The 26711-nt window shown below is 48.4% G+C and overlaps 1 protein-coding gene and 2 long non-coding RNA genes across 16 annotated transcripts; 1 reads left to right on the top strand and 2 right to left on the bottom strand.

Annotated features, from left to right (window-relative positions):
• Positions 1-1287: 1287 nt before the first annotated feature.
• On the bottom strand, positions 1288-15165 carry SF1 (splicing factor 1). Of its 13 annotated transcripts, none has more exons than XM_090259022.1 (14): positions 14428-15163; positions 12971-13099; positions 10043-10118; positions 6930-7082; positions 6656-6745; positions 6106-6289; positions 5904-6019; positions 5700-5807; positions 4780-4960; positions 4266-4539; positions 3874-3933; positions 3575-3754; positions 2622-2826; positions 1288-2191 (listed from the first exon to the last, which is right to left on the bottom strand). In XM_090259022.1, exons 1-14 carry the CDS (start codon positions 14795-14797, stop codon positions 2062-2064), a joined length of 2256 nt encoding a protein of 751 aa, XP_090115148.1. In that variant the 5' UTR covers positions 14798-15163; the 3' UTR covers positions 1288-2061. The 13 variants fall into 13 exon arrangements, with proteins under 13 accessions (XP_090115148.1, XP_090115181.1, XP_090115153.1 ...); XM_090259055.1 differs by having other exon boundaries at positions 14767-15160; XM_090259062.1 differs by having other exon boundaries at positions 2087-2191; positions 4262-4539; positions 14767-15161.
• On the top strand, positions 14988-20582 carry LOC150017549 (uncharacterized). 2 transcript variants are annotated; one of them, XR_016507601.1, is made up of 3 exons: positions 14988-16518; positions 19768-19850; positions 20133-20582. It is a non-coding gene; the product is annotated as an uncharacterized LOC150017549 (long non-coding RNA). The 2 variants fall into 2 exon arrangements; XR_016507600.1 differs by lacking the exon at positions 14988-16518 and having other exon boundaries at positions 18969-19850.
• Positions 20583-22545: 1963 nt separating this feature from the next.
• LOC150017548 (uncharacterized) lies at positions 22546-25911 on the bottom strand. The gene is made up of 2 exons (XR_016507598.1): positions 25546-25911; positions 22546-24977 (listed from the first exon to the last, which is right to left on the bottom strand). It is a non-coding gene; the product is annotated as an uncharacterized LOC150017548 (long non-coding RNA).
• Between the last annotated feature and the right edge of the window lie 800 nt (positions 25912-26711).

The raw sequence follows: 26711 nt of genomic DNA, 5'->3' as shown, positions 1-26711 counted from the left end.
AACAGGCACTTTGTTACTCTCCAAAACCTTAGCAAAGGCTGAAGGCAGGGAGCAGAGGGGTCGACACGGGAATGGAGCTGGCCCTGGGGGTAGGGGCAGGGGAGACAGGAGATGGCTGGGCTGTGGTTAAGTCATTTATTGATTTTAGTTCTAAAACCCACATAGCGCCACTTTGCCTCTTCCAGAACTTCAAAGAGCTAATTAACCGCCCAATGAGCCCACCAGGGAAACAGAGCTTGTGGGGAAGCAATGAGGTGAAACCAAGGTCAAAGAATGTAGCCAGGCCTGAGCCCTGCCTCCATTTGGTCAGTTAAGGGAAGAGATTTTCCCCCTCCTTTTAGTCAACTGAAGCTTAGGGCTGGGTTAGGGAACCCATTGGACTTCAGGAGGCTTCCTTAACCCCTGCAGGCCTATGGCAAAGAATGGACACCCTGGATACCTGGGCTTTGCTCCAGATCAGCAGCAGTGGCCAGCTCCAGCTTGAAGCTGGAAAGCAGCCCAGGCCAGCGTTGTCCCCACTGGTCATCTGCTGGGAGCAGCAGGAGCGTCCCGTCCCACCCCTTAGCCTCCCCGAAGGAAGGAAAGGCAGCCGGGGAAGAGCCAGCTCTAACACAGCTCTCCCAGTGGCAGTGCAGCAGGGCGAGGCCTTCCTACCTCACGGAGACTGGACATGGATTTTTCTGGTGCTACAATGGGCACTGTCCAGACCTTAAACAATAATACAGCCCAAGACCCTTTGTAAAGAAGTGCTTACAAAGCACAAATTCGGGGGGGGGGGCACTTCCTCTTTCCCCTACCACTCCCCAAAGCCTGCAGCACCAGCAGGCTGCAAGTCACCAGCAGAGATAGAAAATCCACGTGGCGGTTTTAATTTTAGCTGCTCTGTGCCTGACAGGCAGGATTAGTTGGCTTGACCTTTAGTGCTGATGCCTCCCTAGGCCCAGGGCCTTAGTCAGGTGGCAGCTTCCAGGCACAAATCACAACTGGAGTTCATCAAATGTGGGGGGTCTGAGCCCCAGGGCAATGTCTTCAGAAGGACAGGGACCAGGAGGATGAGGTTAACGAGGGAGGAACCCGGTTCTCAGCTATTAACTAGTCCACAAAGCTACGGTGGCGGGGACGCCCACCCACTCGGCTTTCCCCCAGCAAATCCACACAGGGAGGCAAGCAGGATTCCTTAGCCAACGTCCCTCAGGTTCCCCAGGGGAAAGGGGTCAACAGGGGCCACGTGAGCACAGGTAACTTTGGTGCTGATGGTGGGGGAGAGAAAATAAAGAAGCAGACCCAGAAAACCACACTGCTCTTTTATTCAATGGAACATCCCCCTTTAACGCAGTGTTGAATCATACACCAAAACAAAAAAACAAAAAGCCTAGAGAAATTTCTGCAGATAAACCAGTGAGGAGAACGCGCATTATACATTATTGTCAACATAATCACTCCATGAAAAGGGGGAAAAGCAGAATGAAAAACAAGGGACTCAACACCCTAGACACTGCAAAAACATTCAGACATTTGGGGTTAAAAGAAAATTTAAAAGGAAGCCTTCCAGGAAGGAGAGGAACAAATGGAGTATGAGGCAGCTTAGGTGCTGTGGGAACGTGGAAATGACTCTCCGGTCTGGCAGACGAGCCCAAGGTGGCCTGAGCAGCCACATTTACTGCTGGCAAGGGTGTCAGGATGGACATGGACCCTGGACCTGGAGATTAAGCCACTATTCTATGAGGGTAGCAGAGACAAAACCCCACACTTAAAAATCTCAGGGTGGCTATGGCCTCTTGGAAATCTTAGAACTGAAGACCAACCCCCTCCCAACTAGCCTGACATTAGTGGCCAAGGCCTTTGCCTAAAACCATTTGCTCCTCTCTCCTTGGAAAGAGAAGAGTGAGGAATGGAGAAAAGAAAAAGAATCTGATTGCAGCAGAAGACCGGGGAAAGCGTCTCCTTGGACGGAGTCTGAAGAAAGGAAGAGATAAGGAAATAACAAAGGAAAAAGAAAAAAATTAATAAAAATTTCACAATATGGAGCCAGCGTGTTCCGATTCCATCCACAAAAATAACTCAGGCTGCTTTGCCGAACCATCCTGTCCACCAGGGGCGCTGCTGAGGCTGTCTGCCTGGAAGGGTCACCAATGGGCGCGGAAAGTCCTCACTCTCATGGCTCGGGCCATCGCCGCCGCGGGGAGGGATCCTGGCGGCCCGGTTTGGGGAGAGGCAAAGGGAGTTGGGTGAGGAGAGAAAGACAAAGAAGACACTCGATGCTACGGGGCGCCAGGAAAGCACAAGCTGGCGCCCCTACTACCACCTGCCTGTACCCAAGCGAGTCCTCAGTCACTTGGCCCAGCCCGGTGCGTGCACACACACACATGCGTGCACCCAATCACATGCGTGCGTCCCAATGTCTGGCTCCATATGGTGAGGTTCGACGTGTGTTTAAACGAGACCAATTCTCTTTCTATATAATATATATTTTCTTAAAAAACCGAGTCTAGTTCTGTGGTGGAGGCGGTGGGGGAGCTGGAGGCATCCCGAAGGGTGGCATGCCCGCCACCCCCATGCCCATCATGGTGACAAAGTTAGAAGGGTCCATGGGAGGCGGAGGAGGGGGGGGCGGGGCATACATCATGCCGGCGGAACCAGGCGGCGGAGGCGGCGGAGGGGGAGGGGCCCCGGGCGGCAGAGGCGGCTGGACCCCGGGGGGCAGGGGCACCATAGTGGGGTTGCCTTGCATCTGAGGGGCTCCTGGAGAAGCTGCGGCAGCCGCCTGCTGCTGTTGCCATGGCGGGATGGACCCTGTGCCAGCGCTCGTGGTGGTAGTCGTCGTATCTGGGGTGGTAAAGAAGCCCAAGGTCACACGCGCGGGGGCACACCGCGGTTCTCTGCGGCTGCTGCCTTGGGATGGGGGCGAGAGGCGCCTGCTCCTTGCTTGGCATGCGGTACGGTGGTGGGGGGCGGGCGGGCGGGGCTGTCCTGGTGATGGGGAGTGAAGGGGTGGGCAAGGACTACCCTGGGGTCAGCCTCAAGGTCTCTGGGCTTAACATAGTAAGCCCTTTGTCACCAATGCCCCCAGGAAGGGCTGACAGGAAGGTACCAGACACAAGAACCTGCTCTGACATCCCTCCGCCCATCCGCCGCCACCACCGAACGGCACATTCAACCTCAAGGCCACAGCTACTCCGACTGCCCAGTCCCATCCCTGCAGTCTCTCAAGCCCCAATCACATCCCTCTCCAGAACATGCATGCAGCACCCCCGCCCCTGGCCATATGAACAGGCTTGAGCCAGCCAGCTCACTCAGCTAGTAAGAACCTGGACTTCTGGCACCCTACCTACTATGGCAGGCCACCCTCTAGGCCCCCAGAGACCTCTCCCCAGACACAACCACATCAAACATCAGATCTCCTCTCCAAGCCCCCCCAGGAGCCAGGAGGCCCTTTCTGTTCACACCCCCAGCAGAGATCAGAGTCTCACCCCAAGGTGCCAGCCTGCCTGTGTGAGCTGTAAGGTTCACTCATGCCTCTCAGCCCCAACCCCCAATCCCACCCACCCCCACAAGCCCAAAATATGCCACTCACTTTGCTGCCATGGCAAGGGGGTACTGGAAGCCATACTGCTGCTGGGCGGAGGGGGTGGCGGAGGCTGCTGCTGCTGCTGTTGCCATGGGGGAAGAGGACCAGAGGGCGGGGGCGGGGGCTGCCCACTGGGCGGTGGCGGCGGCGGCGGCATCATGCCCATAGGCGGCGGCGGCATCATACCTGTAGGCAGGTAAAGGGAAGGATGAGGCCTCTGGGAGGAAGAGATGTGGGACAGACCCCATTCATTCCCAGGCCTAGGTGACGCCCCAAAGTGAGCAATGTCAGGCTGGCTCTATTACCTTTTCCTTGATGCAGGCGATAGACCCCAGAGCCCACAGGCGTACTTCCCAGGTACTGATCTTGATGGAAGGAAAGAGCAGGAACTTAGCAGGACATTTGCACTGGCCAGGAACGACGCCCCCACCACCAGCTTACTCAGCCACATGGCCTATCGTCACTACTCTTACAAGAGCAGTTCTGGAACTCTGCCTATGAGATAGGCCTGTGCCAACCCCACACCGAAATCCCTCCCTGAATCGGAATGGAGTCTTGCTTTTCCTGGAGACCAAGCCTTGGCCAAAGACCCGGTACAATACTCAGCCACTTTAAGAAGTGCTTCTAGTTCACAATGACCTGCTGCAACCCTTGCTTACCCCAAAACCCCAAGGTTTCTGGTCTGACACTTACTTACCCATTGGAGGAGGGCCATGGTGCCCAGGTGGGTGAGGGCCCTGGTTCATCGGTGGTGGCGGCGGCTGCATCCAAGGTGGTGGGGGTCCGTTAGGGTTGTGCTGCATGGGATGTCCACCGTGGCCACCTGCCAGGCTGGGTAATGGGTGTGGGAAGCTGTGGGGGCCTCCTCCAGGCCCACCAGGACCACCTCCATGCATGCTGTGATAGGGTCGACTCTCCGAAGGGCCAGAATTCATCCAGGGTGGGCGGCTCTGGGTGGTGGACATGAGAGACTACGTGAGAGCATTTCCCGCCAATGTCCCCACCTGCTCCCCCTGGTGGCAACATTGTTCTTATCGGATATGCCGGAGGACCAAAACACAAGGACAGAATCTCCCCAAAGTGAGGTCCCCAAACATCCTGACATCCCGGAAGAACAATGCTGCCAGCCATGTTCAAAGTACCCGGCCACAGGCCCCAGCCTCCGAGGAAGCGAGGGGCCCAGGCCACAAGAACCAGCCCCTGAAGCTCACCGGTGGGGGTGGGTTGTTGGCCGGAGCAGCAGGCCGAGGTGCACTGGCCAGAGGTGTGCTGGCGGGCCCGGAGGTGGAGCCCACAGATGCTGGCACGGGTGCTTCACCCAGTTCAGCCATAAGGGACAAATATTCTTTATCCATCCGCGCTTTATCCTGAGCTGACTGGGGGTCACCGGGCCTGAAGGTGGGGTGGGGGACACAGAGGAGAAATCATTAAGAAGGAAACTTTTACCCTAGGAATTTCCAGAGGACGTTTTAAGAAAATAAATAATCCTTTCTAACACCTTCCTCAAAACAGTCTCCTCAGCTCTTCAGCTGTGTGCCCAGCTCTGCATCTGGAGTCACATGGGCCTCTGCCACAGCAGAGATGCCTGAGGCAAGAAGGCGGCAGGCAGACAGTAAGCATCAGACCACAACCAGCCATGCCAGTCAGGAAAGTGCAGGTTCTTCTAAATGCGAGTTTCATTAAATTCTGCATTACCAGTCTGAGGAAAGGAAATCCATGCAACACTGGAACATAACTGCCAGAAGTTTCTTAACAAAGCCACCCAAACTGGAAAATGTTGTTATCAAGTGCTGGTTTGCAACTGGTCAAAATCCTTACATCATTTAAGTCTTCTTAAACCATTCTTCAGCAGCAAAAAAGACACTTAATCTAATACTGAGCCACAGTAAAAATACATACCAGGATGAAAGTCTCCAGTTTCCCTGGGCTCAAGATGAGCCATTCAATAGGGGTGCTCTGCACAGGTTGCTCCTAATTACCCTGGGCTTTAAATCACACCCTTACGGACCACACTGACAGAAAACAAAGCTTCTCATGGGTCCACCGGTTAATAGAAACCAACCAATGAGCTGAAGAGCTGTCTGTCCTATGCACCACAGGCTACCAGCAAACCCCAACTGCAGCCCCTCACCTTTGGAATTTGCAGTCAGAAGCAATGTGGCCAGCACCTCCACACTTGGTGCACACTGTGGTATTGGTAATGCTGCGGGTCTCAGAGCTCTGCCAGGGTCTTAAGATCCTATTGAGAGAAAAAGATTCAACTCAAGGGCTATGGCCAATCTCCCTCTATTTCCACAGGTTCTTCAGGTCACTCCCCTCCAAACTGATCACATACCTGTTATCATCTTCCCGGAGGGTCCCATTCAAGCGCGCCAGCTCCCGAAGCTGCATCTTCCGCAGGTCGTTCTGGTCCTCGGGGGTCTCAATACCCTGCTTCAGAATGTTTCTTATCTAATGGAAACACAATGGGCAGTTATGGAAGCACTGAGACCACCACCTAGATGTCTGGCAAAGGGCTTCCTTTCTGGCTCCCTCACCTGTTCTACTGCTTTCTTCACATTCTCCATGGTATTGGCGGTAACCAAGGCATGAAGTGGCTCATCTTCTCCTGGCAACATCTGGCCATCTTTGCGCCCAACTTTCCCTTCTTTCACAGACCCTTTCCCCCGGATCATAATCTTGGCGTTACACTCCTTTTCTATGTTCTTCAATGTGTTCCCTCTAGCAGAGGCAGAAAAGATGTGAGTTGTTATATACCCGAAATGCAAATTCACACGCCAGAGGGGACAGAAGGCAGGCTGATCAGAAACTGGTGTAAAACCGCAACTACAGAGAACTGGGTTCTCCCGCCGAGAGATCCATGATCTCTAAGTTAAGGTCAGCCACAGCAATTCTCAAGATTTGACTTCTCTGCAGTAAAATGAGGAAGTTAAAGAGATTTTTCTCACAGAAAGGCATGAATTCAGCCAAAGTGAAAGTTCTACCCAAAACAGGAAGGTGCCACCAATAGCACCCAATTTGGCACAAGACAGACACACCTCACAGTTTCTTAGGAATTCTATAGCCCATAAGCTAGAAGTCACTTACCTGGGCCCAATTAGCAGCCCCACAAAGTTGATTTCCGGATACTCATCTTGTGGAATCATTACTTTATCACTCACACGTGTTGCTGGAGGTCTACGAAAGAAAAGACTCTGCACGTTTCTGAGAGGTGGCAATGGTTCTTCTAGAACCCTTGGCACCATGTGTTAATTACAGGTGATTTGGGACAAGAGGTAAAAAATTAGTATCTAAACTATTCTACCAGGTCATGCATAATGTGCACGTGTCCTTTCCCAGACAACCCAGCCCCTCTGCTTACTTGTAATCTGCAGGTGGCTTGAAATCAGGGTTGAGAGCAACCATTTCTGTAATGAGGTTATGCCGTTCCTCTTCCAGCTTCTTGCGGGTGCGGAACTCACGTGTGTTAAGTCGCTTCCCCTCGCTATTGTAGATGGGTTCAGGGGAAGGGGACCTGTGGGAAACAGACCACCATTACTGCTGTACCTTCACTTTTCTGTCACTCCCACATAGGCTATAATAAGTATTCCCCAGCCCTTCTGCCTCAGACCCTAACACAACACTCTTCGGAGGAACCGACCATAACGTGTGCTATTCGAGATCGTGTGGAATGGGGAGATGGAAGCTGGCTTAGCATTAGGGGGACTGGTGTGTGTGTGAGAAAGGAAAAAAAATGGTTTTGCTTTTAAAAATGATGATGGGGAAAAAAGTCTGTCCTTCTGGGGGCAAGTCTCTGGACTGCAAATGGCAAGGACAGTTCTTTCTGGAGTCTTCTTGCCAAATATGGATTTTTATCATTTGCAAAAATAATCTTACAATAGTACAACTTTATGCACCACAGAAACGCCAAGTTTAGGTCAAATGTTAACTCTTGCAGAGCTCATGCCCTATCAGGAAGTGTCTGTACCCCTATGACCACAGAGCAGGTATGAACTCTTTAACCCAATGCAACTAGGACTCAAGGCTATTGCAGCTACTTGGCCCCCACAATGGAGAGAGGTGGTTCAAGGCTTCGTCTCTGCTTTTCCTTCAATGGCCTGACTGGCTGCGTCCAAGGCCCAGGAGTCAACCTGTTTTCTGGCTGTTCGAGGTTGGGGAGTCTGGGTAGAGAAAAACGTTAAAAGTGCCAAAGCAGCTTCTGAGAGAGGCTGCAAATGCAGATTTGGTCAAATACTTGTCTAAGTCTGAACCTGCAAACAGCAAGGGGAAAACCTATGATTCTCCACCAGAGTTTACAAGTCCAGAAAGCAGATTTTCTCTCTCTTTTTTTAAGGAGTAAAATGCTGTTGTTACAAGTAAAAAATAGTAATGATAAAATGGTCAGTTTACCACAGCTGGATTTTGCGGTAATAAAAAAAGAGAAGTTACACTCCTAGAATTCTGAGTTAAGATTACAAAAAGGACCAGAGCTTGGATATTCTGAATGAAAATTTAGTAGCAGCTGCAAGAAGGGAAGAGACCATGTGCATCAAGTTATTAAAAAAACATCCTGAAAGTAGTCAAGATTCCTACACCCTTGGTTTAGTTGAGAACCTTGCCTAGTTGGAGAGCAAGGACTGAACTCGGCTGCGCCCACTGTCTTCAGCCTAAAGGGAACCATGTCATCCGTTACACACACGATGGAATAAAAGGTCAGGTTTGTTCATGGCTAATGACGACTAAAATGACACCTCCGTTTCTAACATTTGTATAAACTGTTAGCACATTCCAATAATAGTGAACAAAAGCAAACATACCCCAGCTTATTAGACTATCACCTTATACATTTAAGTCTACAGCAATTGTAAAGCATTTTTTACTGTGCAACTTAAGCAACATCAAAATGGCATAAAAGTGGCTTAATATTAAAAATACACCTTCTTAAGAAATAATCTTATTAAGGTAAGAAAGTCATGCATTTCCCTCCAACCTGGGCTCAAAAGCAAAACCAATCAGGCATTAGGGACTCTGAATACAAGTTAAGAAAAAGTCTGCTCTGGTTTTATTTCTAGCATGTTTGACATTTCTAATTCCCACCTGATAACTGTCTAGAATTAAGCATTTTTAGCTAATCACCAAAACAAGTTTTACCAATATAAATTGATCATTTAAAGGCCTCACAACAGTTTTAACCTCTTCCCAAATTATGAATGTGAAAGGCAAATGCTGATATTTTAAAGGTTAGATTGGCCCAACTTCTTCACTTTGAGTAGGTATCAGCAACTAAGTTCTAACCCCAGTTCTCCAGGAAGCAAAGGTTTGTTAAAAATTCAACCTTTTGAGGAATTGCCTGGTAACCTGTAGATGTAGTATAAAAGGCCAAAAGGCCAAAAAGGCACCAAACAGTTGTGGTCTACAACCTATAATGCAAATCTTCCAAAAAAAAAAAAAGAGAGAAAAAGAAAAAAAAAAAGTCAAGAAATATAAACACAACCTTTCAATCAAAATCTACAGGTGAAAAAAATAATGTAAGTAAACTAAATTGTTTCCTGGCAAAGGGCAACAGAAAAATGTGTTAAGAGTGGCTTCTAAAACCATTACATCTTTAAGATATAACAAAATGTTAATTGGGTAACAAAAACCAAAAAGTCTTTTTTAAAGCAAAGTTTTTTCAACTCTGCTGCATGGACTATAAGAAATTTCAATGCCCTTCCAATTATATGGACCAGATTTTAGCAGTTCAAAGACCAGCCAATAAAATTCCTGTTAAAAAAAAGTTCATTTTCCTTGATAGACTTTCCTTTCACAGGTGAAACTGGAAATTGAGATAACATGACCACAGCTGTTTGAGGACCACACTCCCCCCTTAAAAGTGGGGGGTGGGGGGAGGAGTAATTTAAGGTTGCCTTCCCAAAACAGGTGAGTATTCTCGCCCCTCCCAAAACCCCCAGGCAATAGCCAAGGTTGAAAATTAACTGGTAGTGAAGGAAGTTGGTTAGAAATCTCACCTATTTTAAAACCATCTCAAAACCATGAGCAGGAAGACTGCAGCAATGAGCTGACCAGAATGAAAGTTTCTGGCCTGCTCAAATTCAGTGATGCTCAAAAATACTCTTAATCCCTGCATCGTGTACCTGTGAGAAAAACTCTACACCTGGGCTTTCAGCCAGAGCAGGCATGAAAAGGCTAGTTAATGGCCCACCTCACTGTCCCTACAGGTGGGCAAATCAGATTAAAATATACGTGCTTACCAACTGGAAACCAGCTGTCCATTTTCCCGTAACTTTTAATTCTGCTAGTAATTAGGTTTCATTCCAATTTCTAACTGATGACTGACCATATACATTGCTAATTACACCCTACTCCCCAGAATGGTCAGAGTACCAGTCGTCTTACTAGGATTTTATTGAACTGACACAACATGTTGCCACCAGTAAAACGTATTGAGAAAAAGGTAAAAGCGTTACTGTCAGCTGGTTAAAACTGTTTCCCAACCTGTCCTCAGGGTTAGGGGGGATGCCCAGGTCTCCTGTGCGCAGTTTACGAGTCAGGTCTTCTATCTGCAGTTGCACTGGAAGAAACCAGGTTAGGAAAGAAAAAAAAGGATGGAAAAAAGACAATGTTACCAAAAAACATCTCAAATCTCAACAACAAGCATGAAGAACTCGGAGACTTTGAAAGGGACGACTGATCAGTGGACACATTGAGGCAAAAACTCCCAACCACCTACCGGCAGGAGTCCATTTACATCTATAGGTACTTTTCACTTCAAAATGGTTATCACTTAAGGAAGCAAACAGTTTGTTGGAAGAGGAGTTAACAGTGTAAACTATTCACTAAGGCTAACCATCAAAGCATTTATTAGGTGTTTCACCTCTCCCTCCCCACCAAGGCTCGCTATAACAATTGGCACCCAGAACCAAACCATGTTCGTTATCACTGACATCCTATTCCCACCAAATTAATTTCTTCAGGGCGAGACTCTTGAGTTAATTTTTCTTCATTAAATACTAAGCATAACCCAAAATGAAACCCAATTAACATGGGACAAGGAAAATGACCAGTTGAGCAAAGATCACTTTCATTGATACCACCAGGCTTAAAGTTTCTTCACCAAGACATTTAATAACAAATTCAAGACCTCAGAAATTCATACATACTTTCTGTACAACCACATCCTTGGTATTAGGGATCTCTCAATACCTTGTGCTTTTATTCAAATTTTAGATGACAATTCATATACCTTAATACCCAATAATGGTAAAGATGTAAGAAGTCTGTTTTTAGACATGCTGCTCATGTGGGAATAAAAGTAGGTGTGTAGGGATGTAAAGTGTGGGTCAAGGACAATAGTGTGGCCCTCAAACCTTGACAAAGGAGGCTGCACATGAAAGAGAGAGAAGAGGGCTTCACAGAAGTTCAGTAACTCCCGGAAAATGCCATCCAGTTGATGACTGAGAACAGTGGGACCTACAGAGCCCCATCCCCTTCCTCAGCGTACCTCAGCGCACTGAATAACCACCTATACCTCACCTCTGTAGCACCTGGGAGTTCTGAGCAGGCACCTCAGAGCACATCTTACTGGGTTGGGTTAAAACTGAACTAACTCCAAGACAATATTGTGTCTAACCCCAGATACCCTTCTAATTTCAAATACACCCCACAGGGCTCCACCACACACCCATTCAAACTCTGAAAAAATGAAAACCTACAATAATATTGAAAAAATATAGGGGCATGCTGTACAAGGCAGTGTGCACTGTGAGAGACAGAAGACACATAGCTCTCTGAGCTCTTTAATTCCAGAGAAGTTCTGACTTGGCAGTTAAGTATTAAGCCTAACAACTCAAGGACAAAGTCGCCTTCACGGGGGGTGATCTGAGAAAATAGCTGGCACTTACATTAAATGAAAAAATCACTATCTTCCTTGGAGTGGAGATCTACATCAGCCCTTGCTTTGATTCTAGCTATAAATAGCCCCTAGGGCTCAGTGTATTAACTCCCTCCACAGAAAAAGAACTGGAAATGTAAAGAGTGAGTTTGGTCTCCCATTTTCTAAGTGTGCTTATATTCTTGGGATATGGTTCCACAAGGGACATTTTCACAAAGCTGTGAAAATCCAGACTTGTCTAATACGAGACGTAAGACAGTGGGTAGGAGTAGATAGGAATAATAGGGAAAGAAAACTATTAGTACTGTGATTAGACAATTCCAACACCTCAGACTTCTGAGCAGTCGAAAAGACTTAAGATATTATATACCCAAGATTAACAATATGCCAGCCTTGAAGCTTTTTATTTGTGAAGGCCATGGCCTCAGAGGTAGGAAACCACTGTCCTAATTTACTCCAAAGGGGATATTTATTTGATTAGTGGGAAATGTTTATGAAGTGAATTTTTTTGAGACCGCTGCACAGGTACATGAATAAAGGGCAAACTTGCATTAAAAACCTTGTATTTAAAAAAAAAAAAAAAAAAAAAATTTTTTTAAGTATTTTCTTTATTTTTTAGAGAGGGGAAGAGAAGGGAGAGAGAAAGATCAATGTGTGGTTGCCTCTTGTGCATCCCAACTGGGGACCTGGCCCAAAACCCAGGCCTGTGCCCTGGCTGGGAAGCCCTAACCCTAACCCTTTGGTTCGCAGGCTGGTGCTCAATCCACTAAGCCACAACAGCCAGGGCTTAAAAAAGGTAACTGTGAGGTTAATTTCATTTTCACTGTGGAGAGTCATTATTAATTCTTAAAATTTCCCCAAGAGTTAGGATCTTTTATCCTACCACCTCATTCCATATCCAAGCAGTATCCCTTTCCCAGCAATTATTTTAATAGAAAACACAAGAGCCCTCATTTTAAGACAGCTCTCCAAAGACCAAACCAGGAAATATGCTGAAGGAAAGGTTAAACTCAACAAAATAGTAGAAAGGGGGTGCACTGTGAACACTTTCAGAACCACTTTTTGACAAAACTGAGTTTTTCCTTTCAGAAAGTACCTATAAAAAGTAAAAGACCACATTTTAGGGAAAGGGAGGAATATGAAATTATGATGAAAGGCCATGCTGCGAAAAAGGCATCTGGTTTTACAATACCTGCAGTGTCTCCACTGGGGCTGTGTCCAGAGAAGAATCAGACACTCACCTCGTCAACTGGCAATGACAGCAGCTGAAAAGGGTAGGGTTCTAACCTGGGGACTATTCTTACTCCTAAGTGGGGACACTGCTGTTACCAACAGAGCACAACAAGGAGCTGCAAATGCAGGACCCACAGAGCAAAAACTGAAGGATTGATTAGGTCAAAGTCATGAAAGTCCACCTGACCATACATTATCTCAAAAGAGAAAACTTTAAAGTATCAAACTTAAAACAGATAAAATATCACTCAGAATACTAAAAATCTGAAAACGCGCTTGGGTGCAGAACGTGTATTTACCTATATAAGCTCTTTCTTGTTCCCGAGTAAGTCCAGGGGGGATAACTGTAGGCATTCCTGGAATCACTGTCTTCTGTTCCATTGTGTCTTGGTTCCAGCGGCTTCTCTTCCGTTTCTTATTTGGGAAGTCTAAAGGCAAGTAAAGTCCATCAGATGCAAGTAAACCCACCAGAGTAATTACCAACGAGCAGTTCAGGATGCTTATGACATTACACACAGCCCAGCAGACTGTGAAACCGAGAATGTGACCTAAAACGTAATGGCAAAGAATGGAAGACAAACCTTAGAAATCAGAGACATATGGCCACTACAAGGGCACCTGGACATGGGTCCAAAAAGTTAACATTTCAGAGAAACTCCGTAAATTATATAAACAAGGTAACAAATCTTAAAGCATAAGGTTTCAGACAGGGGAATAAAGGGTTGAGAAGATATATACTACATCATCCAGGAATATTTTAAAAGCCCCAGGGGAGACAAGAATAGAACGAATAAACAAACAAGTTTATAAAGTTACGTGGGGGACTGCTGGCTCCTCCCACCTCCGCCTCCCCACCTTTCTAACTGGGCTAGAACATGACTAAACCTATGGCAGAATTCTTCAACAAGATCACTTTTTTCCTTCGAAACTTTAGTCGAGATCAGCTTTCAATTTTTCCGGCCAGCTGGACACTTTTTAAGTGTCCGACATAGCACAAGTTCAACAAAGAACAAACTGTACAACAGCAGCCAAATGAGAACCCCCCCCCGGACATTTGATACACACCAGTCATTCTACTTCCGGGGGGGGTGCACCCCCAACTACGAGAGGTATCAGACCTAAGATAAACTTAGGGAGTCCGGCAAAAAAAAAAAAAAAAAAAAAAAAAAAAAAAAAAAAAAAAAACCCAACAACGAAAACAAAAACCCGCCCCCAAAAGAACCAAAACAGAGCTGACCCAACCACGCCCCGAAGACTTTCAAACTCTCTGTGGTGAAAACCTCGCGTGCAGTCGCAATAGAGAAGCTATTCTCGCTCTTCTTCCTTTCAGACTCCTCTACAACCAGGAAGAGGATGTTCCACGTCATCACTTAACCCTTTCACAACCTCCTGACATGCACACCCAGCCCCCAATCTAGCCACTCGAGCCCCTCCACATCTCTCCCCTCCACGAGCTGGAGTGCAACAAGGGACCCCCCGCCCCCCTAGCTTTTTAGTCAGACTGCGCACCATGGCAGCGCACTGCGCCTGCGCAAAGCGAACCTCCAGCCCAGACACCCCCCCCTTTCCCCTCAGTGCGCGTGCGCACTCGAGGAACAAGAAACAGGCCGCGCGCCCCGTGGCGCCTCCGCCTGGGCCTCCCCTTGCGCGCGCGCACGACCCCGCCGCGTGCAGCCGCCGTCGCCGCCGCCGCGCGCCCCTCAGTTGGCCGGGCCCGTTCGCGCGACATATTTCGCGCTTTCTCGGCCCGACTCACCTCCTCCGCCGCCGGCCGGACCCGGCTGCTGATCCTGACGCGGCGGCTGGGGTGGTGGCGGCGGCGACACGCGCTGGTAGAGCGGCGGCGGAGGGGGCGGCTGCGGTGGCGGGTACGAGGAGCCAGGGGAGGGCGGTGGAGGCGGCGGCGGCGGCGGCGGAGGAGGTAGAGCCGCGAAGGGGAAGGCCGCAGTCAGGGCCCTCACAGAGCCCACGGGCGGGGTAGGTGGCGGCCCGGGCACCAGAAGCCCAGTCCCAGGCCCGGGGGTAGGAGGTGGCCCCGGCTCGAAGCCTCCTTTGGGCCCGGGAATGGATGGAAGGCCGGGAGAGCCCAGCTTACCCAGCGGCGTGGCGTTCGCTCCGGTCGCCATGGCGCCCCCGGGGACCCGCACCGGCGGCTCCTCCTCGGTGGCGGCTTCTCCTTAGCGAACCTTCCGGAGGAACGGGACCCGACCGCGCTGCCGCGGAGCCCGTCCTCTCAGGCGGCGAGCGGCGGCGGCGCGAGACGCACAAAGAGGGAGGAGGGAGGGCGCTGCGGGGGCGGGTCAGGGGCGACGGGGCCAAAGCTTGGATTGGGCCGGGCCCAGGCAAAGAGTCGGAATCGGCGGCCTCCAATTGGCGGAGCCTCAGTCCTCCTCGAGGCGCGCTGGGATTGGCCGGACCGTTAGGCCAGGCGAGGAAATGGCGGCCGAGCCTGGCGAGCTGGAAGGTGTCGCAGCGCGCACTTCATTTGTTACTGCGCGAACTGAGCTCGGAGTCCAGAAGGAGGGGTTAGGGTGGGGCAAACTATGACGGCAGGCTCCAGCTGCGCTCTCATTGGCTGAAGTTGATTGACCCAGTCAGTTCGGTTGCATCGTAGTGTCATAAGATTGGCTGCCACACGTTCAATTCTTTTTCCACTCCCCTCCCACCTGGGACCAGTTTCGCCGGGAGTAAACGAGAGGTCGCAGCGGAAAAGCTGTGGCCCAACGAGATTTACGGCGGAGGAGGAGCGGACCACGAGCGCGCATGCGTAGATGGGGCAAAGCGCCTCTCCGCCCCTCGCTTCACGGTTGATCCCAGGGTTCTAAGCGTAAACCCTAAGTGACGTCAATCCTCGATTCCCATGGTAACCTGGAACCGGGGTAGGGGGCGGAGCCGGCCCGTCTGTAAATGTCCCGTTGACGCCACAGGTAGAAAAGGACATCCTGTTTTCTTTGAAGAAACTGAGTTGAGGGAAGCTATAAAATACTCTAATTGAAGAATTAAAAACATCTGAGCACATGCGACTACATAGAACCTTGGGTGGAAAACGATGTAAAGTTGTCAAATCCAAAATTAGTTTGCGAGTGTAATGCAGTCTCTAATTAGAATTCCAGCGGATGTGGAGGATAGTTAAATCATCGTGTAACGCAGGAGGTTGAGCCCAGGGATCTGGACTGCGTTCGGATAGACCGAAACAACCACAAGGAGGACCTGATGGAGCAGACATATACTTTGTTACTCACAAGGAGCACTGATGGCAGCAAATCAGCAAAGCAGGACCGCACGTCCTCCCCTCCAAGGCTTGTTATAAGGAGTCCCAGACAAAGGTGGCAAGGGTCCAAGTTGCATAAATCTACGTGTGGCCCAAGGCGATACTACGTCAGTGTGTATGTGCAGGAGGAAAAGTTCAAGAAGCAAGTCACCGGACAAGAAACCTATCCGAAGGGGAGATAAGGAATTTCATTTCGTTCTCAGGACACTATACATTCTTTCTGGCCAGTGGCCATTTGGCCAGCCTTCCATCATTGGTGGTGGAAGGGCCATGTCCAGCATTAACCGAACACTCCACCCAACATTGCTTTTCCACCGCACAGTTTACGTGTTATTTCCTCCAATAGAGGACCTGTATGGTGAGCATGTTGGCACATTGCATTTATCTACAACAGATACAGTAAAGGCTACAGCCCAAGACTAAAAGCTCAAGACATAAGCCAAAGAGACCTAGAAGGAGGGAATGCCACCAAGAACCTAAAGAATTCCACCAAGTCATAGAGGGGTCAGAGGCTTGAGATACATTTGTGGGCATTATCGAGAATATATACACAACACTGTGTACAGAATGGCACAGGTACCTCCGTGGGCAGTAGTGAGCAAGTCTAATGCTATGCTATTCTGCAGCACAACTTTCCTCATTTGAATTATTTCATCAGAAATAAGAGCTATAGTGTGCTTGGTGTGATTAAGGGCTATTGCATTGTGATTTGCTAGGGCCTTAATGGCTTCATGAGTCAGAACAGTGCCTGTAAGGGGCACAAAAAGGGCTAGGGGGTAGAACCACCAGTTAGAGCACTTGACTCGATAGCATGCCCAAAATGAGTCCCAATTCCGAGAGACATCTGGAAGAGTATTCTACATTGTTCTCCCCAGATGCCATGCCCAGTCCAATTAAATGGGAGATAAGGCCAATCTTATTGGCCACAGGCCCACAGGGCTCCCCGTGGGACGGGATGGGCCTGCATCCTGTTAGTAGACCATCCCCGGTAGCCTGTAGCAGTCATTACCATGCTTTACTTGCATAGGGCTGCCGGCATCCACCCCATGAGCTGAACAGTCTCATTTGCAGTCCCATCTCTGCATTCAATACATATGGGTATGGGCTGTTGTACTTCTACCTGTAATGCTGACAGCTTCCCCACACCGTCCCAAACCACATACATGAGCCATGGCTTGGTGCAGTTAGCCTGTTCTCTGATGAGGGAAAACACCTTTTCACACACCTGATTGAAAAGGGGGGTCAGAAGCCTTCCAGCCTTGCATCCAGTCCCACCACCAGCATGGTAGAGGCACAGTGGAAAATTCAGTGCAGACCCAACTATCAGAGTGGTTTCTGATGGCTGCTAGCATACTGGTCCACTGTAGAAAACTGTTCGCAGAGCAGAGTCTAGGGGTGGTAAGAGAGATATTTAATAGGAACTAATAGAGGTAGATCTTGGCAGTCTGGCAATACACAAGCAACAGTCCAGTCTTTGGTTAATATTGTTACACTAACCAGTGGATGCCCTGGCCATTGGTACCATGACCTATCTGGCCCTAGACTAAGGGCCTCCTGTACTGGAGTGCCAAGAGAGCTGTGCGTACTTGCCAAACCGAGGCTATGAAAGTTCCCTTGGGAACTGAGGTCTGCTGTGGGTTATAACAAGGGTAGGGAACCAGGAGGGCATTACCATAGATGCTAGCTGTAACCCCATTATGAGTCCCTCTCCTCAAGGAGCCACCAAGGGACACCAAAGGGACTCTACTGGCACCTGCCATGGTCAGGTGAGAGTGCTTTTCCCCAGGGATGTGTCTTCACTGGCAAGAGCATGTTATTTTGTAGTCCCAGTCCAGGGCATAGCAGATGCTCCTGGGTGCTTAATTGTAGGCAGATAGGCACCCAAGTTCTAGTAAGAAAGTTGACAGGAGATGTTTGTTCATTCAAAGCTCACAAGCAGTCAGAAAGACAGGTTGTCCACCCCTGGAATGAGCCAGAGTCGGTCTTTAGAGCATCTTTCAAGAGGCCATTATTATCTCTCAGTGAGGCCGGCTCTAGTAGGGTTGTATAGCAGATGGAATCTCCAATCTATATTAAGGGTATCTGCCCACTCTTGTACTTGCTGTCCCATAAAATGGGTGCCTTGGTCACTTTCAATGGTGTCCAAAGTCCCACAGGCAGCACAGAGCTGCTTTAGGCTTCAGATGGTGGCTTGTTGTGTGGACTGCTGGCATGGGTGTGCTTGCAGCAAGCCAGTAGTCGTGTCCACACACATCAGGGCGTAGCATGAGCCTTTGGATGGTGGCAGGGGGGCCACTGTGGTCGACCTGCCAGTGGGTCAGCAGGGTGTCCCCCCCGGCAGGCCACCTGTGTCTTGGTGTAGCCAGCAGGGGCGCTTCTCTGCACAGTCGGTGCATTGCTGACGGTCATGACTAACTACATCGGAGTAATGGAGTGGTGGTCCGCAAGCCTTTCCCACTTCCCATAAAGTCTCCTTCCCCACATGACACATCTTTCTGTGGAGCCACTAGACCATCTCTTCTGCTGGAGCCTCTCCTAGCCAGCAGATGCATGCCAGGTCATCGGCCTGAGCATTGTCCGGGCATTACCATTGATGTGGTAAAGAGTTATTATCTATTCCAGACTATGTTCATAAATGTCCTTCCGTAGGTCCACCCCCATAACGGTCACGAAGCCACCTGCCAGTCATCTTGTCGCCAATAGGGCAACCATAGGGTTAATCCTCTGTATACGGTCCAGCTCTCTGTGCAAACCCTCACTGGCCCTGGTACTCAGGTAATGACTATCCAGACAGCTGTCAGCTCAGCCCATTGTCCTGAGCCATCTTCTATCCATATGCTATCTGTGCTGGGCTGATAGGCTACCACCCTCCAGGTGGGTGGCTGGCACCAGCAAGAGCCATCAGTGTACCAAGCAACCTCAAGTATAGGGGCTCGTCCCTCTTTAACAGCAGGTCCAGGCATGGGAAGGGGAGCAGGGACCTTCATGTCTGCATCTTGATAAGTAACTAGGCCCAGGACCTTCTATAATTCTTGGCTCAGATGACTTGTTGCCAGTTTGCTTCTCTGTTGGAGATACGCACTCCACTTAGAGGGGCCAATTGCACTACTGAACTCTTAGATCAATTTAGAAGATCCTTCACCCAACCAGCAATGGGATAGGTAGTATGTTCTCCAACCTCAGCAGGACCAGTGAGGGATTCAGTAGCTAGGAAAGCTTGGTAAACAGCGTTCGCTTGTCCTGTTGGGCTGTATTGAGCCTCCACTCCCTTCCAGAACTGGGACCAGAAACCAATCGGTACTTTGGTATACCCTTGCTGTTGCCAGAGTTCCCAGGTATAGCCTTCAGGGGTGACATGGATGTCTAAATCACACCTCGGAGTTTGATCTATAACCCCTGTGCTTGTACCGTCTGCACTGCTTGTTTAGTTCCAGTTATTTTTGCATTCATTGATTGATTCTTGTATGTGCCCTGACTAGGGATCAAACTTGAAACCTTGGCATATCGGGACAGTGCTTTAACCAACTGAGCTACTCAGCCAGGGGAGGACCTAATATGTTTTCAAAATGTGCTTCATAATTTTGAAAAATGTAAGACGTGATCCCACTTACCTAACATTATGATATATCTGTATAAAGAATGCATTGAGCCAGGGCTAGTGAGGCTCAGTGGACTGAGTGCCGGCCTGTCAACCAAAGGGTCACAGGTTTGATTCCCAGTCAGGGCACATGCCTGGGTTGTGGGCCAGGTCCCCAGTTGGGGACATGTGAGAGGCACCCACACACTGATGTTTCTCTTTTTCTCCCTCCCTTCCCCTCTGTCTAGAAATAAATAAAATCTTTTTAAAAGTAAGAAAGAAATGCATTGACAGGACAATCACCAAATTTCCAACGGTGGTGGGATCTCAGGTAGTTTTTCCTTTTTTCTTCCTATGTCTATACATTATTTTAAACTTTTTATACTGAGCAAATATTATTTATATAATAAAATACAGAGTTAATATTGTGGGTAACAAAGGAAAACTATAACATGTTTAAAATATAGTTTGAAAATGAAGGCAAAAATTATTCATTAAATACAACAAATTCTTGGGAGGAAGAGAGAAGAGTCATTCAATGTTTGAGCAGCTACTCAGTGCAATACAGCATGGTAAATAACACAGTAAATGAAACTCAGTTCCCGCCTTTCAGAAAATCATCTAGGGCTTAAAATCAAAAGCTTGGAAGTTCCTGAGCGATGGGAGTATTTTGTTATTTACAACAAACCCCTTTGGACCTTACCTGAGTTTAAGCTGAGTGATTCATCGCCAGCCCTGGGACAGCATCAGGATGGTGGCTGGTCAGGAAAAACTACCCCCGCCTCTGGGAAGGGAAGAGGGGCTGGAGATTGCATTCACTCAAATGGTGAATGATTGAATCCATCGTGCTTATGTGAAACCACCTCAATGAAAACTCCAAACAATGACATTTGGAGAGCTTCTGAGTCAGTGGAACTTACTGATGGGACAGGAAGGTGGCATGCCCTGACTCGACAGGACGTGAGCTCCTGGGCTCAGGACCCTTATAGACCTTGCTGCCCTGTTCGACTCTTCATCTAGTTGTTCGTTTGTATCCTTTATAATAAAAGTCATCATAAATATAGTGCTTTCCTGAGTACTGAGTGTCATTCTGGTGAATTATTGAACCTGAAGGGAGTTGTGGGAACCCCGAATTTGTAACTGAGCTGGACAGAGGAATGGGTAGCCTGGAGACTCAAGACTGGTGGCTGAATTCCTTAACCTTTGGGGTATCGCCAGCTCAGGGTAGTTAAGTGTCAGAACTGCATCGAATTGTAGGACATACAGTTGGTGTCAAAGAACTGGTGTTGGAATGTAATGGGCAGGAAGTTTCAGCTCTGTCCCACTAACCCCTAGCATCTCTAAATATATTTTAACTCTACATCTGTAGTGCAGAAGCCCCAAGCCCCTGGCAAGAGTGAGAGGTAGTCCCCTGTAGCCAGCTGACACCCTGTGTCCAGCTCTCTGTACAAGAAAGCCCCACCCGTATTCCACTGCCTGAATTAGGAATAATATCTACTATGGGGTGAGCACGCATGATGCAGCAAGTTTCTTTCACAATTTGTTTTTTCCTGGGAAACCATGTTTATTTACAACTCCCTATTAAGGGCCATTTGAACCAGGGGTAGTAGAATTTGTGACTTAGGTACAAATAAGAAATAAGAGCATAATAGATATGTGCAAAGCACATATCTGGTAAAGAACTCATATCCAGACTCTTGAAATTCAACAATAAAAAAACAATCCTATTCTTAAAAGATTTTATTTATTTTTAGAGAGAGGGGAAGGGATGGAGAGAGGGAAACATCGGTGTGTGATTGCCTCTTGCACACCCCCAACTGGGGACCTGGCCCGCAACCCAGGCGTGTGCCCTGACTGGGAATCGAACCAGCAACCCTTTGGTTCACAGGCTGGCACTTAATCCACTTGAGCCACACCAGCAAGGGCCCTATATTTTTTAAAGAAGCAAAAGATTTGAACAGAGACTTTACCAAAGAAGATCTATGGAAAATTAGCATAGGAAAAGATGCCCAGTATCATCAGTAAAGAAATGCAAATTAAAACCTATGAGATACACTACAGACCTATCCAAATGGCTAAAATTAAGCAAGAATGACTATACCAAGTGTTAGCAAGGATGTGGAGGAACTGGAACTCTCCTCCACTGCTGATAGTAATGTGAAATGGTACAACCACTTTGGAAAGGTTGGGCAGGTTTTTAAAAAATATGTTTTGTTTATTTTTAGAGAGAGGGGAAGGGAGGGAGAAAGAGGGGGAGAAACATCAATGTGCAAGAGAAACAAATTGGTTGCCTCTCACATGCCTGCAGCTGAGGACCTGACCTGCAACCCAGGCATGTGCCCTTACTGGGAATCAAACCAGTGACCTTTCAGTCACACAAGCCAGGGCAGTTTGGCAGTTTTTTAAAAAGTTAAATACACCTACCATATGACCCAGCTCTTCCATTCCAAAGTATTGTCAACATAAGAATATCCAAACCTGTATGAGAGTTTGAGAGGATTTTTTATTTTAATTATTTTATTGATTTTAGAGAGAGGAAAGGAGGGAAAAATATCAATTTGTTCCATTTACTTATGCATTCATTGGTTGCTTCTTGTATGTACCCTGACCCTGGATCAAACCTGCAATGTTGGTGTATCAGGAGGACACTCTAACCAACTGAGCTAGCCAGCCAGGGCGAGAGTTTGAGTTTTATTTGAGCTAAACTGACAACATGCTGGTGTGGACAAAAAAGGGGCTCCCTTGAGGTTGGTTATACCTCTGAGTGGTCTGCAAAAGAGGATTACTTCTGGCATCTCAAATGTGTGTTAACCTAGATGCACAAGGACAATGGACAGGGCTGCCTTAAGGCAAAGATCAACCTTTTATATCCCTGGATTGTGACTCCCCATCCTGACCTGCCCAGTTAGGAATTTATCATCAGATCAGCCTGTGTGGTTACTTTCTGTTAGATTTATTACATCACCCCTTTTTTGGTCCATAGTACTTACCAAAATGAAGTACATATCCACACAAAGACAGGTATGTGAATGTTGATAGTAGCTTTATTTGTAATAGTCCCAAACTGGAAACAGCCCAAATGTTCAACAGGTGACTAGTTAAACTGTGGTACATCCATACAATGGAATATTACTTGGCAATAAAAAGGAATACCTATTAATACATGCAACAACATAGATGGAACTCAAAATAATTGTGCTTAGTGAAAAAAGCCAGACAAGAATTGGGGTGCATAGTATATGTCTCTATTTATATAAATTCTGAAAAATGCAAATTCATCTATACTGACAGAAAGCAGTCTGCTGTTTACTTGGGGGTGGGCAGGTGAGGGGGAGCAGAAATGTGTGATTACAAGGAGGCAGAGGAAGATTTTGCGGGTGATGGAAATATTTATCTTGATTGTGGTAACAATTTCACAGGTGTATATGTGGGTCAAAGTCATCAAATAGTACATTTTTAATATATGCAGTTTATTGTGTGCCGATTATACCTCCATAAAGTGGTTTTAAAAAGAAATAATAGAAGAAAGCAATTACTGAAAAAACCCTGCCCACAGCTCAGTACAGAACTCTGATTTCATCTCCACCTGATGTCCCACTAGCCCTTTGAGTGCCAACGTCGCTGTGAGCGACGTTGACAAGTTTTCCCAAAAGTGCCAGCATTGCTCCTAGCGACTCTTTTTTCGATGGCTATTAATGTAAATAACAATGGAATAATTTGTATTTTATGTTTTGTTCTCTTTTTTTATACCTCAGGTTATATATCGATATAATTTTTTCTCATGTTGATCAAAATTTTGAATTACGCATGGCACTCAAAGTGCTAGGAAAGGATTATTTTGTTTTTCTGTTTTTGTTTTTGAAGCCATTATAGGGCTTTAACTGTTTGTGATTACTTTAAAATATTTAAACTTGATGCTTTATTACATAGTATTTGATACATACCAAAGGATGGATGCGCTTTATGTGAGTTAGGAACTGAGTCACAAGTTGAACACCTGTGAACCTACCACCCAGCCAAGAACCAAGATATAACCAATACCTTTTGCAAATTCCTGGGGTCCTGCCTTACCCCACCCACTCTCCCCACAGGGATCAGAATTTTGCATTTTATGCTTTTTCTTCTTCTGACCTCCTAATGGAGTTTTATCACATGTGCACCAGACCAAACTAACCCTCTAATCACCAAACAAGTGGTTTAGTTTTGCTGTAATACTGTGTGTAGTTTTATGTAACCTGGCATTACCTGTCTAACATTCATATGTGTTGTTGCATTTTGTGTTTTAGGGTATTTTCAGTCTTCCCAACAGCCCTACAGGCAGACTTAGATATGATATACCCAGGAAAACGCAGCTCAGCAAGCTCCCCCAGTCCAGGGCATCACACTCACTTTCCTCAGAAAGCATGCTGAGGGTCTGCTACGCGCCAGGCACTGGCCGGGTGCTGGGCGCACCACAGTGAGCATGGCCACTTTCTGGTTGTCACCTCTCCTCCTGACCCTCACTTAACTGGTGTATGGGCCAGCTCCCTGAATACCTGGACTGCCCACACCTCTTCTACTCACCCACGGAATGACTCATCCCAGAGGCTTCTGCCCAGGGAGGGCAATTTGACAGTAGCTACCACAAGGACAAACACAGCCACCTCTGACCCAGCAATGCCACTCGAGGAATTTGTCCTAATAGACACTTTGATGTGTACAGAGTGGCATTGGCGTAATACTTATTGCAGCATCGTTTTGAATATCAAAGTAGTAGAAACAGATTTCCATCAATGGGAACTTAATTACAGGAAATTAACATTAGTTATGGGAAACCCATATAATGGCATACCACTGGCTATAAAAAAATTAAAGGGGGCGGCACCGATCACGGAAAGCTCTCTAGGACAGATTATAAAGAGCAAGCTGCAGACAGTGTGTGCAACGTTACTGTGGTATAAACTGGGAAGAATGAAGCCTGACTGCTTAAATATGCATAAGTACTTCCAGAAGGCTTCATAAGTAAATGGAACCTGGGTGGGAGCCTTTTCATAGTATCGATTTTGTATTTTTAAAAACTTGTGTACCGTAGGCAAGGATACCACTTAAAAATGCATAAAAAAAAACCCCAATTTTAGTCTTTCAACGCATATTTCCAGCCTTCTCGATCTTTCTTTGGCTTGTAGCCAGACTTTGCTGTCAGCAAATATTTTACCAAAGGCCCCTGCTTTTCCCAGACCCCCCACTTGGGCACATTACACCCTTGCAGCCCCAACCCCCGCCCCCTTTTCAGACAGCGGTGGCAGCCCAGGGCTGGGGAAACCTGCCACAAGGTGGCGCTGTCCGCAGCTTGGTGCTCTGTGGGCGGACCAGTCCTCCCGGGGTACCTGGGCTCGGGGCCTCTGCTCAGTGGGAGTTCACCTCCCACTTCCGGCACTCCTCAGTTTAATCCTACACCTCCATCAAGAAACCTAGAAAACTGAAAGTGAGCCATCAAATCTCTGTCACCTCATCATCTGGCCTATCAAATGCTCTCCGAGGGGCAGACAAACCTTCAGAACCTGGAAGACCCTCTCACCCTCCTTTGGGTCTCACAGAGAACACAGGCAAGTGTCCGGTGCGCCGGGGCGGTGTGCCCTCTAGTGTTCCAACTCCCCATTTCAGCTGGGAAACCCAGTCACTAGGAGTCAGAGCGGCTGGGGCTCCGCTGCAGTGTGGACAAGGAGCTACGACACCCGTGGGACAGCCAGGAGCCCTCGGGACTGGGCTGCTGCAGGCTCTTCATGTAAGCTGCCATCTACCCACCGCTCATTTCTCAAATATTTCCCCATGGCCCACCAGGTAAAGAAGTTCTTGTTTCTTATTCGAACACTTGCCTTGGCTATCAGAAGGGAGATCACTGGGCCAAACTCAAGACCTGGCCCCCAAGCCTTGGCTCATGCTCTTCCCCCTGACCCAGGGCCTTCCCACCCGCTGCAGCCCCAGTCCTGCCTGTGCACCGAACCCCTCCTACAAGGCCAGCTGCCATCCAGCCTCCTGGGCCTCACCTGCCCTGGGCTCTGGTCCAGAGCAGGCTGGTCAGGGTCTGGGGTAGTTATGAGGCTCCCTGCAGTAGGAAGTCCATGACAATGCAAAGCACAAGGTAAGCCATGGGTGGATGGACATGCCCCCAGGCTATAGGCTCCAGCCCTGACTGGTGTGGCTCAGCTGGTTGAGCATCATCCTGCAAAGCAAAAGACCCCTGGTTCAATTCCCGGTCAGGGCATATGCCTGGGTTGTGGGTTTGGTCCCCAATTGGGGCCCATACGAGGCAACCGATCAATATTTCTCTCCTTCTTTCTCCCTCCCTTCCCCTCTCTCTGAAAGTAAATACATAGAATCTTTTTTTAAAAAAAAAAAAGGAAAAACATGCAGGCCCCAGCCAGGACAGCTCCCCTCACTGGGGTCCACATCCTGGGAGTGGCCCCTCTGTGAGCCCCCGGGGAATACTTGTTAACCGGGCACAAGCTCATCTTCCCAGAGTCTCTGCTGCCGCTGACGACAGCGCCCACATTCAGGAGGCCTGGTCTGACCCAGCACACGGATAGCTGGGCAGCAGGTGGGAGGCAGGCAGGCAGCCATAGGCCTGGGCAGGAAATACAGGTCATGGCAGGCTGTCTTCATTAGCCTCCCTGGGGCTGGGTGCGGCAGCTCTTGGCTGGCCCCTCCTGGACCCTGGCTGCCTGGTGAGATCCCATATGGGCAGGGCTGCCCTGGATGAGAGTCCCTTTGTTCAGGGGCCTCCCATCTACATGACTCCTTGGCCATGCAAAGCTGAGGGCTCATCCTAAGCAAGGGAGCCCAGAAACAGTGCCTTTGAGATTCCTTCTGGGAACACTGGCCTCCCCATCACTGCGGCCCCGTGCCCCCATGAGGGAGCCACCCCAATGATGCATCCTCAGCACCTGGTGCCACAGAAAGATATGCTGGAAGGACGGGGAAGGAAAGGAGGTAGTGGGTTCAGCTCCCCTCAACCCAGAAGGACCAGTGGAATAAAATCAAACCAGCTTTAATACCAATATAGTTCTCTCTCTTAAATATTATGTTCCCAGGACAGGGCGCAGGAGCAGGGTCTTGGCAGGAAGAGTGGAAAGGAAATGTGGAACAAAATGGAATGGATCACCCAGGGCCTGCCTGCACCCTACCCTGGGCTGCCCGAAGGCGAGGGGGAGGT

The sequence above is a fragment of the Furipterus horrens genome, unplaced genomic scaffold (genome assembly GCF_987537825.1).
Source record: "Furipterus horrens unplaced genomic scaffold, mFurHor1.1.pri manual_scaffold_2, whole genome shotgun sequence".
In the NCBI taxonomy this organism is placed as follows: Eukaryota; Metazoa; Chordata; class Mammalia; order Chiroptera; family Furipteridae; genus Furipterus; species Furipterus horrens.
This window is presented reverse-complemented; position numbering and strand designations above follow the sequence as displayed.

Bases quoted from the DNA above. Each gene is read 5' to 3' on its own strand.
- SF1 (XM_090259018.1), bottom strand. From the start codon at position 14,797: ATGGCGACCGGAGCGAACGCCACGCCGCTGGGTAAGCTGGGCTCTCCC. The intron at 6,290-6,655 runs GTAAGTGACTTC...TGCCTCTGCTAG, and splicing joins GGGCTGCTAATTGGGCCCAG to AGGGAACACATTGAAGAACA. The intron at 4,961-5,699 runs GTGAGGGGCTGC...CCCCACCTTCAG, and splicing joins TCTGACTGCAAATTCCAAAG to GCCCGGTGACCCCCAGTCAG.